General features: G+C 38.3%; 1 protein-coding gene across 1 annotated transcript; it reads right to left on the bottom strand.

Moving 5' to 3' along the window:
- Positions 1-2,053: 2,053 nt before the first annotated feature.
- On the bottom strand, positions 2,054-6,521 carry LOC113299819. The gene is made up of 3 exons (XM_026548910.1): positions 5,873-6,521; positions 2,391-2,462; positions 2,054-2,294 (listed from the first exon to the last, which is right to left on the bottom strand). The coding sequence occupies exons 1-3, from the start codon at positions 6,461-6,463 to the stop codon at positions 2,292-2,294; spliced, it is 666 nt and encodes a 221-aa protein (XP_026404695.1). The 5' UTR covers positions 6,464-6,521; the 3' UTR covers positions 2,054-2,291.
- Between the last annotated feature and the right edge of the window lie 10,274 nt (positions 6,522-16,795).

Raw genomic sequence — 16,795 nt, forward strand, 5'->3', positions numbered from 1 at the left:
TGTAAGAATTCTAGTTACGATGCAGATTTTAGATCACAAGATAATACTTGAGTTACATAGTATATTTCGGGCAACAATGGAGATTTTGAGCCACGAAACATATTTAGGCCGTTTGGCAATTTTGGGTTAATTGCAGAAAAATTTAATATCATGGTGGTAGATTTTGCAATCTTCAGTAGTATGAAGCATTTTTCTTCGATGAATTCCATGATTTTTGGGTAGGATTTAGAAAAAAGAAATTTATTTGCTCTATTCAGGGTATGCACTGCGTTGTCTTGGGATCACTCAGATGAATGGCATGTTAAGAACGATGGAAATTTTGTTTGTCAATAAAACTAGGTTATGAACGGAAGTCGACCTCAAATCAGTCGGCATTTTGGCATCTAACACTTGCGTCACCGTATTCATTGTCGACCGTATTCAGTGTCGACATACGCTTTCTAAGAAGTCAAGATCAATAATATCAGGGGACTTTATTTGCATTCACCAGAATCATTAAATAACAACATATACCCAAAGTACTCCCCATTCTAACATGCAAAAAAACAAAAAGAATAATTAAATTATAGGATTCTTCGAATCAACAGTGGGCGCGTAACCAATAAATTGATCCACAACTTGGACAAGTGTTTTCACACGAATGACTAGTCTCTTCCTTATTCATCCATGGATTAGACCATCTTTCACTTCCTCTCCTCTTAAGTAATCTTTCTTAGTCATATTTGCATGAACCCAAAGCTAAAGCAAACCTAAAGTCATCCAAATTTATCCCTTTCTTTCTTAGAATCAATCAGCCTAAACTCTAAAAGCTTCTCCTCTCCTTTTTTACATATTCTATATGACACCCCCTCCTTTTATCTCTTCAATCTTTCTTGACTTGCTTCCTTATTTATTCCTTCACTTACAAACACCCACAGAATAAATTTTCTTACAGCACCAACAAACAGAGAAGCTAGAGAAAAGAGAGAGAGAGAGATGTGTCACCCATGTATACCAGTGGTGAACTACAGTGATGAGGAGAAGAGGATGATGATGTTAATAAGAGAAGCTATAAGGAGAGGACATCATGATCAAGCAGTGGAGATGATGGTTTCTACTGCAGCAACAACAACAACAACATCAACCATGAGAGTACAGTATTGTTTGTGCTCACCAACTCAGCATCCAGGTTCATTCAGGTGTAGGCATCATCAGAATGAGTATCAATGGGGTACTAATATTATTGCTAGGAATCGGATTCAGACCGACAGGTTCATCAATACCATTACTAGTACTAGCTAGCTAGCTAGCTAAATTGCTTTTCATGATAAGAACAACTGTAATAAATTTAGAAATGGAAAGTTAAATCCAATCCACCTACAGGATGAGATGATAATAGATTGATGTTTATGTCTGTGGTCTCTTCTACTTGTTGCGTCCATTTTCATCTATCTTTCTTTAGGGTGTTTAATTTTGATGTTTTTATGTGATGCTGATGTTTTTGGATTGAACTCCTAAAATCCTTTTCAAAACTTCTCTATCTCTATCCACCTCATTGATTTTCTAGAAGTCCATTAATTTATTGGTTGTTAAGAACAGATTCCATGGCAAATAGGTATGCTTTGATGTTATTTTTATAAGCACAAATACCCTACAAAGTACTGAGACAGTTGAATTCAACCTCAATTACAGAAAATTACGGTCAGTCACCAAACCCAGGGAGGCAACCTGATTCATGAATCCAACAGTTGGGTAATTTGATCCGCCGGCTGTTTCAGCCTGCCCACTGAAAACATTGGAATCAACTCCTTGCTCGGCTACTCCCACAGGTATCTTATGCGAGTTTGGTGAAAATAGTCAAATACAACAGGTTCTAATCCCTACGCTAGGAGGGGAAAAATGCACAATTGTCATTTGGCTGTCAAAATAAACCCACTTGGTGATGCTTGCCCTAGGAGTGTTGATTCCCTCCCTTTAAGATGATTTTAAGGGTTCAATAAGAGGTCATAGTTTCCAGCAGGATACAAGGTCATAGTTTTCGATGGCACAGGATAAAATCTATAACATGGGAATATCTGGAAGAAAAGATGAAACATGATGTACATATGCTAAAATTATTTCAAATAAGGGAGTTCTGATCAGAAACACTCTCAAAGTGTTATCAGGGAATAGTAGATTTACATTCATTAACAGGCATATACACATGCATAGGTATATACAATGAAGAAGATAAGGTCGATCAGATCAGGTTTGTATTTATCCCATGTTGCCCACGTTATCATTGATTCCTCGGTTTCCAACAGGTGTTCTAATCACTGAGCAAACAAAAACAGAAGTTTCGGATTTCAGAAACAGACAACATTTATTTTCATTCCTAGAAGAGAATAACTCCAACAAGAATACTTGCTTACCTCAGGATAACAGTTTTGACGGACGACTGTTTGATTGCTGGTACTCACATTTACCTCACAAGACATTTTCCCCTGAAGAAAATCAAAAAAGCATGAATGGATGCAAATATATAACACACAGCCTTTTCACTGCAGTACAAATAATCCTAGAAAGCATAACATCACAACAACGTACAAATCTAACAGATGAGAACACAATCAAACGTATTACTATCTACAAATGCATAATTGCATCACAACACTAATAAAAAACAAAAACTAGAGTATGATGTTTGTCAGATTGAGTTAAAAGAAATATTCATGAAGATTACTTCATAATTCGAATCAGCTTTGTATATTATCATAAAAGTAACTGCAATTAACATGGTGTCAATTTCAAGGAGCAGTGGTTTCAGCTACCTATAAACCGTATTACTAAAACTACTAGTGACAATTTTCAGCCCAAAATTTCTCGTTAACATATTCCTACACCCAAGACCTTGTTTCATTAATATCAAACTACAGTTCTTAATGTTACCCAATCTGAACCTGCATCTGAATTTTAAAGTAAGTGGACAATCTTCAAATCCAAACTCGACTACCAAGCAATTATAATTGCAATTCGAACTAAATTTCCATCCAAAGTAGATCTATTAACAATGTTTCCCCAAAATTTCTCGTTAACATATTCCTACACCCAATTTTAGAAAGTCAAAGAATGTTTACAAAATAAAACCTTAGATTCTGAACCTAAAAGTTTCTCCTTTGTTAAGTTTTCTGTAAACTCGGAACTGGTACAATCAGAGACCGACAGCAAAAACCAAAAAACTCGACAGTAACACAAACATGGTTTAAAAAGGCGTTTCTGGGGCGCGCTTTTGGACGCTTTTTTGCGCTTCAGGTCCTAGGCGCTTCTAGAGCGCCGCTTTACGAATTGGCTTATAATAGAAAATAAAAGCTGGCCCTTGAAGCCAAGTAGGGCCTGTTTCACGTTTTCTAACTAAATACTAATAACCTAATTGATGGGGAATAATGATCATGATAAGATGACTGTCTACATGATGATATGAATGATGCAGACATTCCTGGCTAGTATATTCAAATATCTCTTGGGTAGAATAGGCAGTATCAGTATGCCATATGCTTAGTTAGTTTAATTGCTTCTTTATTATGTCTGAACTACTTCGTAGTTTTCTTTTATTTAGTTGACAACTCTTATTTATATATTTTAAAAAGCTCGCTATCGCTCTACGTTTTCGCTGCGCTTTACGCTTTAGTATGAGAGCGCTTCGCCGCAAGCTTTCTCTTTTTAAAACCTTGAACACAAATAAAGCCTGCATAATTTAGCAATTACTGTTTCTGCTCCAATTAACATGTGCTCTCACAACCTAAAATAAGTATGCAAACCGATAGAGTTCTTCACAATTGCACCACATAGAGAGCCTTAGACCTTTCCCACTCCCCCATTTCAGAATAGTACTCATGTTTATATCTTGCCAAATCCATCGGATATGGGTCCCCAGACAGTTTATACAGAAACAAAAATTCTTGGCAGAACATCTAAATGGACAACACAAAAACCGCATAGACACATGAAACCCCATAAACGGCACCCCCCCTGTTTTTCCCAGAGGGGCGGGCCCACTTTTCATGTGTCTACACGGTTTTTGCATTGTCCATTTGGACGGTATGCCTAGAATCACTGACACATAAATTAGAAGGAAAGACCAATTGGACTTCCAACACCACTAAAGGCAAGTCCTACCTAGGAAAGCTCCCAAAATCCGTGGAAAAAGCTCCTCCATGGATTGGTGGAGCTTGAGCCTCTCTATTGCTGGAGGGTTCAGCATAAGTCTTTAACCAGCTCGTGTGACAGAATAAAACAACAATTGCCTTTGAATTGATTTCTTCATGTCTCAACTATTTAAGAAGACTTGAATCATCTTGAGAAAGAGAAAATATGTGGCATAATATTTAGATAGAAAACATAAGAAACATGTGACAGAAATTAACCTTGATTGACAGTCTTATTGCAAGTTTAAGAAAAACCTCTATAAAGTGGAAGACAGTACTTCACTATTCAAAGAATTTTTCGGGTTTTTATGAAAACCGGCAGAGAGAGTTATTGGCTAAAGGTAATCCAGGGTCGTCTCTAACTATTTCTAGAGAGCGGATGTCGGGAGTCCCATAGGACAAGTTTCGCAAGTTCTATGGGGCCCCCAACAATTCCCAAGTCGATATCTCTCTCCAGAAACGACTAGAGAGGTTCCTGGATATTCCTCAAGCAAGAAACGCCTGCCACTTGAAATATAGGTCTCCATGCCAGTTTTCAAAGAAAACCTTTTTTTTAACAACCAGCAATGCGGAAATTTAAGATACTTCAACAACAGCACAATCAAAACGTCTACCAAATAAGTCAAGTACATGGTACAGTTTCGTGATTTCAACTAACCATGACACTTACTAATGAAACTTGTAGCAATTCTGATCACATAATCCCTCACTATTTGCAAATTACTATACTCAAGACCTTGTTTTATCAGTATGTCAAACCACAAGGTGTTACCCAAATCTGAACCTGTAACTCAACTTCTGAACAAATTTGACCATCTACTAGTATGTGGTGTCACCCAAACCTAAACCTGCAACCCTCTTCGAAACCAAATTCAACGAAACAACTAACTGCTAATTACAAATCCAACATCCCACTATACTTCCATTCAAAGTAGATGTTTTAAGAACATTTACTTCATTTTGGCTCCTAACCTCAAATGGGGTTCACAAAGAAATCTGATAATCAAACTACAGTTATTATAAGCCAGAACCTTATGATTTTTAAGCTATTCACAAATTTTAGTATCATTTATCTAACCTCGCAGTAATATGATTAAACAATGACAAGCATGGACCTCTAAAATTTTATACAGGTTTCCTTTATCCAGCAAGCCAATTTATACAAGATTCCACATTGGACTTACTGTTGCAAACTAAGGATGACTCATGAATCTTTCACATGATACATTCAGTTTTATGACTTCAGCCAACCCCAAATCTGAACCTGCAACTAAATTTGTAAGCTAATATGACCATCTACTAGTACTCGTGTTACCCAAATCTAAACCTGAAACCATCTAAAAAGCTAAATTCAACAAGACAACCAACAGTTAATTAAGAATCCATCATCTCTCTATAGTTCAACGTAATATTTCAAGAACATTGCTCCAAATGGGGTTCACAAGGAATCCTGACAATTAAATAAACTTCACTTGAAGGTCATAACCTTTTAATTCTTGACCTATGACCTAAAATTAGTTCTTTCTGACCTAAAACCAGGTCTTGTGACCTAAAACTAGTTCCTTGTGGCCTAAACTTAGGTCCTTCGAGACCTACACTCAAAATGTGTACAATCAGAGAGTGGCATCCATGGAATTCAGCAACAGCAAAAATCAATCATCTCAAACATATCAAGAAACAAATGAAAAATTGAGTGAATTAGAATTTACCTTAATCGGAACTTGAAAGAAGAAAAGCCCAAGTCTCCCTTGAATCTCAGTAACAGTATCAAAAGGGATATAACCTTTAGCCAAATCGTCAATCAAATAAAACACATCATGTAAAATCTCAATCCCATCTAGTCTCAATTGAGCTTGAACATAAGAAGAACTTCTTGGCCTCAAATGTCCTTCATCTGAACTAACGAACCCTAATTTCTTCCCATGATAACCAATTGAAACAATAAGAGAATCATAATCAAGAGAATACACATCTCTATTGTAAACTTTAACAGTCAAATCCATAACAACATCAAGTGAAATCGTTGGGTTTTTATGGATTTTGAAATGACTTAGACTCACACGTTCAACTTTGAGTATAGGATCAGATGGGTAGAGACAATAGAAAGTCAAAGCGAGTAACAATACAGAGATGAAACAGAGAATGTTTTGCCGGAGAGATTTGCAGAAACGATTACGGTTTGGGTTTCGGAGAGGGAGTACGATATAGTATTGATCTTCATCTTGATGGGATTGGTGGTGGTGATTAGGATTTGATGGCAAGGGTGAATAGTATGATACTGGTTCACCCTTTGCTGCCATTGTTTTTTTTTTCTTTGGTGTGGAAAGTGTAGGATCCCTCTAGGGGAAAGAGAGGAAAAGAGAAGGTGTTTATAAAGTCAGGGCCCAGGAGCAGGTCGGGGGTGGGAAGGGGCCCGCGAGGGACAAGGATGAAATTGCAAGGAAGGTGGTTGAAGATTATGATTTCGAGTTTGGAATGAGATGAAGTGATGAACTATCACATTAGATTAGATTAGATTAGATTAGATTAGAGAGAGAGAGAGAGAGCAGTTGATAGTAAGTGGTGATGGAAAAGAATTTGGGTGTGATTCGTTTATTTCCCAAATAGGGTGGTTGGATATAGAAGGTGTCAAAAGTTATAACATATTAATTTTTATGGTTGGAGTAGTCATTTTGAAATTGTATATCCAAACTAATTTTCGATTTTTTTGCTTTTAAAAGTCGAAAAATAATTCTAAGTGGTATCCAAATATGCAATAAGTGTTAGTGAGTTTTATGGAGTAGGTTCATGGGTTCACATCCAGTGACATGTAATTATTCGGAAGGGATAAAGTCGTGTTATAGTGAAGATATGAAAACGCTGACCATTATATGCTCAATAAATTAGAAAATCCAACAAAACAAAACGTTGGACTCAAGTCTTTAAAAAAAAATAGAAATAAAACTAAAAGTAACAAAACCACGTTATTATTTTGTATTAATCCTAATTTTCGAGCATGAAACTATTTAGTGCTTTTTAGGTTTCGTAACTTCCTTCTCTACTTCGGAAGAAAAAAACTAGAAACATGGGTTTTGGCCACGTTTTTTGGATGAATTTTGTGAAGGTCATCTGAAAACGTAGGGGTACCAAGTACACCACCAACTTTTTCGTTTGGACCTATCAGACAAAACCTAATACAATTGCAAGTAGACCAACCTAATAATTCTTAAACAATAAGTACATACGGTTGTTGGCAATCTTGTGTATAAACTGTAATAAGAATTAAAAAAGAGAAGAAGGATGCAAACCCAATTAGACACACCAAATTCGAGGCAAGGATTATTCCTCTAGCCTTAAGACAGATTCACCCCGTACTGGTGCTTACGGAATCGATGTCTGTCTCCCAGGATACAACGACTTACTTCTCGATGTAGTAGCACTCCAAGCTTCAAGAAACGGCGAACCAAAACTTAAAGTGATGAACTCTCTCTTTAACACAAACTAAATCTATGATTTCTATTGAATGCAGTAGAATGATAATTAGATTTCTAATTGATATGTTTTCTTTTAAGTGTGTGCAGGGTATTTATAGAAATTACTGGTACCTCTTCAATGAAGAATCATGATGCTTCAAATACCTCTTCAATGAAAAATCATGATGCTTCAAGGATTTCTCATGGGATTTGTCTTTTGAATTCCTAAGGGTTGTATCCCTTCACGTCCGGTTTTGGGTTTCCCTTAGTTTTCCAACTTGAAACTAACGAATATTCGTCGGATATTTGGAAATCCGTATCTGATAGGTTAAGCGCTATCGGATATTCGATATCCGATAATATCCTATAGGATATCAAAATCAGATATCGATTCTCATATGCTAAGTTATCGGATATTTATCCGATAATATCCGGTTCCGATAAAAAATGTTAAAAATCCTATAAAACATGTTCATAATTGAAATTTAAGTTCAATTTCTCAAACATTTCATATCGGATATCGGATATTTTTCCGTACTCTTCTATTCGACTCTAATATGGTTAAGGTAAATCACAAATAAATCCTTGTTCTATCGGATATCGGATATTAACAATTCAGATGGAACCTAATCCGATTCCGATATATTAAGGAAGATATCTGATAGAATATCCGATCAGATATCTGATATCCGATAAAACGGATAAAATCCTATAGGATCTCGAATACTCAGAAACGGATTCTGGATATCGGATAGATATTGATAGGACTAAACTTAACCTAACTAATAGGACAAATTGAGATAAAGCCCACTGATACAACCCGACACCCAAATCAAATACAGTACTAGCTAATTGATTTTTCCATTCACACACAGAAATTGGATTCAATTTTCCAACAACGGTTTATCTTTCTTGTACAATCAGTAGTTTAGATCAAAGATCCGTGTACCTGATTAAGTACAAGAACTCTTGAACGATCTCAAAAATCAATATCCAACACAACCTAGTATGTATCGTAACAGTACGTGAACTGGATTTCATCAAGAACAAGTCTTATGATCTTTATTTCAAGATACGAATTCTCAATAATAAGTCTTGTATATTCTATACAGTTTTAGTTAAAAAATGTCTAGGTTGATTATTGAATCACTTGCTTTTACTTTAATTATATCAAACACAAATATAATGCGGAAAAGTAAAGCAAGACACAAAGAAAAAAATTAACGAGGAAAATAGCACCTGCAGAAAAACCCTGGGATCTCGTCCAGTTTGAACATCGAGATGTATTAAGCCGCTACAAACACTAGCCTACTATCAGACTCCGGACTGGAATGTAGTTGAGAATGAATTTTGTTAGAGCATGGCTCGGTTGAACCCACCAAGCGTTGGTATGTCAAATTTGGTTGTCACATTTTAGTGTGTCAAAACTCATCTAAAGTCGCTTGATTTTATACTAGATTAACTTCGTTTAGGTTAGACTAGAAAGTCTAGGAATGTTGAGACATACAAGTATTACTCCGAAGACCTGAAGAATGTGAATAAGAAGTGAGCTACAACGACGACATCATCCTTCCTCTTAAGGTTAGTAATATTGACTTGAACTGTTTCATTCCTAACGTATCTTTCAAGTCATGCTATATTGAAAACATAAATGCGAAGTTGTATATAATGTACATATTGTATGATACTCTAGTGATGTGACATGGTCATATTTGTATGATCATAGTATTAGGGAATTAGACTACGAAGTATAACGCTTATCTTTTGAACTTCGTTGATATGACATCGACATAATCTTGTATATACTGTTATGATTATGTGAATGGTGAAAAAGCGGGGCTCTAACAACCACACCCAATATTTCGTTCGGAAATTTGAATAGACAAACTCCAATATACTTTCAAGAGAATCAACTAGACAGTCAGACTCAATCTAGAGAAAAGTATATCAAAGAGTTTATATCTCAATTTCTCAATTCAATCTGTAATCAGCAAACAGGATTTGCGAGCCCGATTGAATAAGAGAAATAACTTGAACGGTACCAAAGACCAATGTTCAAGTGTCAATCAATTTATATAAACAACCAAAGGTTGGATTATCTAATTGATTGATCTTAACGCACAATCTGTGATATTTCTATTATATAACAAAGTATAATACGGAAAAAAATAACACAAACACCAGAATTTTGTTAACGAGGAAAACCGCAAATGCAGAAAAACCCCGGGACCTAGTCCAGCTTTGAACACCACACTGTATTAAGCCGCTACAGACGCTATCCTTTTCAGATTGGAATGTAGTTGAGCCCTAATCGATCTCACACTGATCAAGGTACAGTTGCGCTCCTTACGTCTCTGAACCCCAGCAGGATTCGACGCACTTGATTCCCTTAGCTGATCTCACCCACAACCAAGAGTTGGTACGACCCAAATTCGAATAATTGATAAACAAATCTGCCTCACACAGAAAAGTCTATTGAAATAGATAAATCTGTCTCCCACAGAAATACCTACGAGTTTTGTTCTGTCTTTTGATAAATCAAGGTGCACAGGAACCAATTGATAAACCAGACTTATACTCCCGAAGAACAACCTAGTATTATCAATCACCTCACAATAATCTTAATCGTATGGTAGCGAAAAAAGATATTATGGAATCACAAACGATGAGACGAAGATGTTTGTGACTACTTTTAATCTTACCTATCGGAGATAAATCTCAAGCAAATCTTAGCAAAGATAATACTCAATCACGATAGAAGAAGTAAGATCAGAACATGCAAATGCAGAGAAAATAGTTGGGTTTGGCTTCACAATCCCGATGAAGTATTTAAGTCGTTAACCTACAGGGTTTTTTGAAAAACCTAAGGTTAAAATAGAATCAACTCTAGTCGCAACTAGTATCACACAGGATGTGTGGGGATTAGGTTTCCCAGTTGCTAGAGTTATCCCTTATATAGTTTTCAATCAGGGTTTGGAATCTAAGTTACCTTGGTAACAAATCATTCAATATTCACCGTTACATGAAAACCTGATTAGACTCAAGCTAATATCTTTCAACCGTTGATCGAACTTATCTTGTTATACACAAATGAAATGTACCCTAATTTATGTTTGAGTAATCGTACCTAAACGTGTACACCATGTTGGCTCAACAGTAGTTAATCGAGGTTAGCTATATGAACACTCTCATATCAACCTTATTCATCTTAACCACAACTAGTTCAAATGACTCGAATGAAACTAGTTACAGAGTTGTTCAATTGCTATATTCTCATAGAAGTATACAAGAACACAATTGAAGCAAAATCGGTTTGATTCACTCGAATCAATTCATGAACATTATACCCACGGTTTGCAAAGAATGCATTCCTTAATATATAAAGGGGTAATTTGCGTTACCTCCCCTGGCGAAGATCATAATTTGAGTTACCTCCCATACAGAGATTAAATTAGTAAAACCTCATTTCGTTACATATTCTGTCCAAAGCTGGTTAGATGAGTCAGCAGCTTTGTATAGGTGGACCAAATTTTACATGTGGATGATGACTTTCCCAAAATACCCTTCAATAAGATTCTCAAATACAATAAGATAAAGAACTCAGTTCCGACCAACAAGAGATGATGAAACACAGAGGGGTCATTCAAGCCTTTAAGAAAACACTTGTTGTGCTTTAAACCAGTAAGCGAGGGATAAACCGGCTGATGGTTTGAGCCCTTCCCACATCTCCTTCCCTGTATTTCACATCACATACACAACCCATATCCTAAACCAACTTGATCTCACTCATTAATCTTCTCCCATTAAATAAACCAAAGGATGTAGTAGTAACAACTTTTCTTGACTGTTTTCCGCTGAATACACTCTGTACAAGCCACAGTAAACTCGCACAAGCTCCTTAACTTCTTAAATTCCCGAATCTCTTCTGAATCTTCAAGAACAATGCTTCAATATCACCCACGATCAACGACAACAAACTCATCTTCTTCCATGTATTCTAGGTCGGAAACCAAACCCAAACTTCACGAATTCTCGAACTGCTCTCTCTTTTGTTACTGCCAATTTCCAATTCAGCTGAATTTCCTCCATTCATCGCCTAGTTCAATGGCTGCAGCTCCTTGTTTTTGACTAATTTGGGGGTTTTCGTCAAGCTTGTCGGCAGAGATGCGAGAGAAGATGCATCACTAAAATCTATTTACAGTAAAATTGCATCAACATATCCATTCAACAGAAACCAAATCCCATACTACATACAACACATTCGAGAAAAGACTGATTAAGTTTATGTTTGTTTTGGGTTTAAATTGTCGGAGAAGACAGGGATATTTCAGGTAGTTCACGAATTCTTTTTATTTTTCGCCACGTGTAAAGTACGACCGAGCCAACTAATTGAAGAACTGATGGAATATATAACAAAAGGAGGTTATGCTAATTTAATCTCTGCAGGGGAGGTAACTCAAATTATGATCTTCACCAGGGGAGGTAACGCAAATTACCCCATATATAAATGTATTAGTTCATGAGCAAACCGATTTTAGAACTTTAACCACTCAAGTATGCATACGGGTACGCATACTTAAGTAGCCGGTCTGAGTTTGGGTTTGCCAGTATGCGAACGGGTACGCATACCTTAGTACACTTCCAAAACCCAACATAAATTTTCGGACCTATACCTTACGCAAGTATGCGTACCGGCATGTGTACTTGGTACCCGGAATTCCACAACTACAAGTACGCATACGGGTATGCATACTATAGTTCCGGTCATGGATTACATACAATGCAAGAATGCATACTATGTTCATAATCCAATAGTTCTAAACTCTATATCGATCATTGAAACATTCTTAGAGGATAACAATAGCTGTTTTCACACACTATTAACATCAAAGAAATTTTCAAGTTATTGAAATAATCATAACGAAACATTATAAGTCTACACCAAATGATTGTATCACACAAACCATATAAGATGTTACTCGGCGATTTTCACATGATCATCTTTTGACTTTCATCAAGAATATAAGATGAACTTGGTTAAAGCGAAAGCTTACCAACACATATTTCGAGAAATATGTAAGCGAGTTAAACTCTGCTCGAAATCTCAAATGTGCATAATTGAATACTATATAGTAATACGACTTTTTTCTCAATATAAGAGATAGAGTAGAAATAGACTTTCCAAGTGATAGATGAGTTTTAATCTCCACATACCTTTTGTTGATGAAGTTCCACAAGCTCTCTTTGGTAGTTCTTCGTCTTCAATTGATGAACGCCGTGAGGTCTAATGCTCAACTACACAATTTATCCTAGTCCGAGACATCACTATAAGTAGAATAGAAATCAAGACTTATAGTTTTAATCACTAACATTGACAAACAAACTTGAGATAGAAACGCTTGCGAGTTCGACCGAGCAATGCTTTAACAATCTCCCCCTTTGTCAATTTTAGTGACAAAACTATCAATACATATGGATTACAAAATAAATAAAATTTTAGCTTCTCATCCAAATGCTTGATCTCCTTGGTTCTTCAACATTACTCGAAATCTTCGTCACTTCCAAGTACTCCAATGATTCTAAATGTGTTCAACTCAACATCATAGTTGTTAAAGATCCGTAGCTATAACAATGAGAAAACAGTTGCTCTCAATCATTTTTATAGTGTCGTAGTATTATTACACAACATCAAAGTTCAATTGTATCACAACTTTGACAACAATACTATGGTGATATGTATCACTCCCCCTTAGTTAATATTTCATCTCACAATGAAAACCACTCCCTCTTACATAATGATCCGTAAACCATATGTATTTGTAGTGTGAACTACACATTAATTCTCCCCATTTTTGTCAATATAAATTGGCAAAGGTACGAAAACTAGTGGCATCCTCATGAAATTTTCATAGAGGTACTTCATGACCAAAAGAGAACAACATACCAACTTGTTTCGATGTTTTCACATAGTCGAAACTTAGTGTATTCATCAAGGAGTTTATAAAGATACAAGATAACTCCTACAGTATTCCACAGCCGCACTTCCCACAAAGTTTTGGCAATTAAGCACAAGTTCAATTAAGAACTCTCCCCCATAAAATGTTATTCCCGAGAGAACAACAAGAGCGACCTTACTTTTACAAGAAAAGAAGGATTTTATTGAAAAAACACTAAGATGCTTAACAGAAATTCAACTACTGAAACAAATGCAGAATTGAAGTAACACTTAAATTGGATTTCCAAACTCAATTTCCCAACAGATCGAGATAAGTGCAGGGACAAGAATTTAGGAAAGACTAATGAACCAAAACAACACCAATAGACTGTCGTAAGTGTTGAAATGTAGCAGTTTCTAATGGTTTGGTGAGAATATCAGCCAATTGTTTTTCGGAAGGCACAAATTCCATATTTATGATATCATTTTCATAGAGATCTAGAATAAAATGATATCTTATATCAATGTGCTTAGTTCTTGAGTGCTCAACGGGATTCTCAGTGATTCGAATCGCGCTAGAGTTGTCACAAAAGATCTTCATTATTCCAATATCAATTCCATAATCAACAAGCATTTGTTTCATCCAGAGAAGTTGAGTACAACATGAGCCTGCAGCAATATATTCTGCTTCACATGTAGACAGGGATTGTGAATTTTGTTTCTTGCTATGCCAAGCCACAAGATTCAATCCTACATAGTAGAAACCCCATGATGTACTTTTTTTTTCTTCCACACATCCCGCCTAATCAGCATCCGAATAGTCAGAAAGATCAGTGTTAGTATCAAAAGTATAAGATAGACCATACCCAATAGTGTGATTGACGTATCTGTTTGAGGGTGAAAACGATTTCTGTTGATTTTAGTAATTTCGGGTTTGTAGGTGAGAAACAAGTTTAAACCCTAAACAATGCACTGCAAGGGAGTACTTTAGATTAGAGAGATCAATCTGTACAAATCCGTCCTAAACCAAGAAATGGTCGTTCCAGACTTGCTTCGGTCACAAAGTGAAGGAGAAGGGTTGGTTTTAGGGAGGGAAGCGAAGAGAGTGTTGAGACCAAAATACTTGATTCTGGAAGAGTAGTTGTTTCACGACTTGTATCATAAAGTGGGAAGCTAATAGATGGAAAGATAGAAAATATTTTCTGAGTGTTATATGCTCCTGACCTGAACTTGTTGTTCGGTGGAAATAGGTAATACCTATTTATACAAGTCGAAGTGAAACGTACTCTGGTCTTATTAAGAAATGGAAAACGGCTGAGTAAATGGGAGGAGGTGGTAACCGGTAATGCCTGGAATTGATGTTCCATAAAAAAAAGTGTTTCACCATTACTCCCTGCATTTACTAACCGCCTCATCCTTATGACAGTTTCTTATAACGGGCGTAGTGTGCGTCGCACGCTGTAAACCGCCAAACCAATACCCAATGAGCATCCCCCAGTTTGTGATATGTGTTGATGTCTCGAGTGTTTTCGTGGAAAACATGTAGCATGTTGTTGTCGTCTGGCAAGTCGAGGTTGGGAGACTTGCCGACTCGGTGACCTTCGACGGTCGAGATTTTGCATCTTAAGAGGAAAGGTAGCCGTTGATTATTGCAACCCTTCGTTTGGTAGCCAGCGGCATGAAAACATGATCGGTATGGCTTTAATATGGCCTGGTTTAGGCGCAACCAAAAGTTAGGGTTTTAAATTTATTTAGGCGCGACCAAACTAGGGACAAAAGTTGTCATGCGTTAGCTGGTAACCTTGGACGTCTAAGATCTGCATCTTAGATGAAAAGGTGGTCGTTGATCGTTGCAGGCCTTCATTTTGGTATCCGCATAGGGAAGGCCGGTATGGCGTGGCGCGACAAGGTGGTTGGAATGCCATTGGCACATGTGGAATGGCATGCCTTGGCACGGTTTGGGGCCAAAGGTTACCATGCGTTGTTTGACAACCTTGGACGGCTAGGATTTGCATCTAGGAGTGAAGGGTGGCCGTTAATCGTCGCACGCCTTCATTTTGGTAGTCGCATAGGGAAGGATGGCATGGTATGGCGCGACAAGGTGGTTGGCATGCCATTGGCACATGTGGCATGGCATGCCTTGGCGCGGTTTGGCGTGGCCAAAACTAGGGTTTTGGACCAAAGGTTACCATGTGTTGTCTGGCGACCTTGGACGGCTAGAATTTGCATCTAGGATTGAAGGGTGGTCGCTGATCGTCGCACGCCTTCGTTTTGGTAGATGCATAGGGAAGTCCGGCATGGTAGGTCCAAGGAAAATGGCACGGACGGCTTGGCATAATGGGGCCAAGGGTTTGGACGGCTTGGCATGGTGGGGCCAAGGCAGAATGGTGTGAACGGCTCGGCATAGTGGGGCCAATGCATAATGGTGCGGACGGCTTGGCATAGTGGGGCCAAGGAAGAATGGTGCGGGCGGTTTGGCATAGTGGGGCCAAGGCAGAATGGTGCGGACGACTTGGCATAGTGGGGCCAAGGCAAAATGGTGCAGACGGCTTGGCATAGTGGGGCCAAGAAAGAATGGTGCGGATGGCTTGGCATTGTGGGGCCAAGGGTTTGGACGGCTTGGCATGGTAGGGCCAAGGGTTTGGCACGCCATTGGCGCATGGTGCGGCCAGCATGGATAGGGCCAAGGGTTTGACATGCCATTAGCGCATGGTGCGGCCATCATGGATAGTGCCAAGTGTTTGGCATGCCATTGGTGCATAGTGCGGCCAGCATGGCTAGGGCCAAGGGTTTGGCATGCCATTGGCGCATGGTGCGGCCAGCATGGCTAGGGTCAAGGCAAGGTGCGGTTGGCTTGGCATGGTGGGGCCAAGGGCTTGGTCGGCTTGGCATGGTAGGGCCAAGGAAAGGTGCGGTTGTCTTGGCATGGTGGGTCCAAGGGTTTGAACGGCTTGGCATGGTAGCGCCAAGGGTTTGGCATGCCATTGGCGCATGGTGCGGCCAGCATGGCTAGGGCCAAGGGTTTGGCATGCCATTGGCGCATGGTGTGGCCAGCATGGCTGGCATGCCTTGGCGCGGTAAACGTGGCTAGCATGGTTTGCCATTGGCACAGTGGTGCGGCTAGCATGGTTGGCATGCATTGGCGCGGTGATGTGGCTGGCATGGCATGTCATTGGCACGGTGGTGCGGCTGGCATGGTTGGCATGCCTTGGCGCGAAGACGTGGATGGCATGGTTGGCCACTGG

Source organism: Papaver somniferum, chromosome 7, assembly GCF_003573695.1.
Source record: "Papaver somniferum cultivar HN1 chromosome 7, ASM357369v1, whole genome shotgun sequence".
Classification (NCBI taxonomy): Eukaryota; Viridiplantae; Streptophyta; class Magnoliopsida; order Ranunculales; family Papaveraceae; genus Papaver; species Papaver somniferum.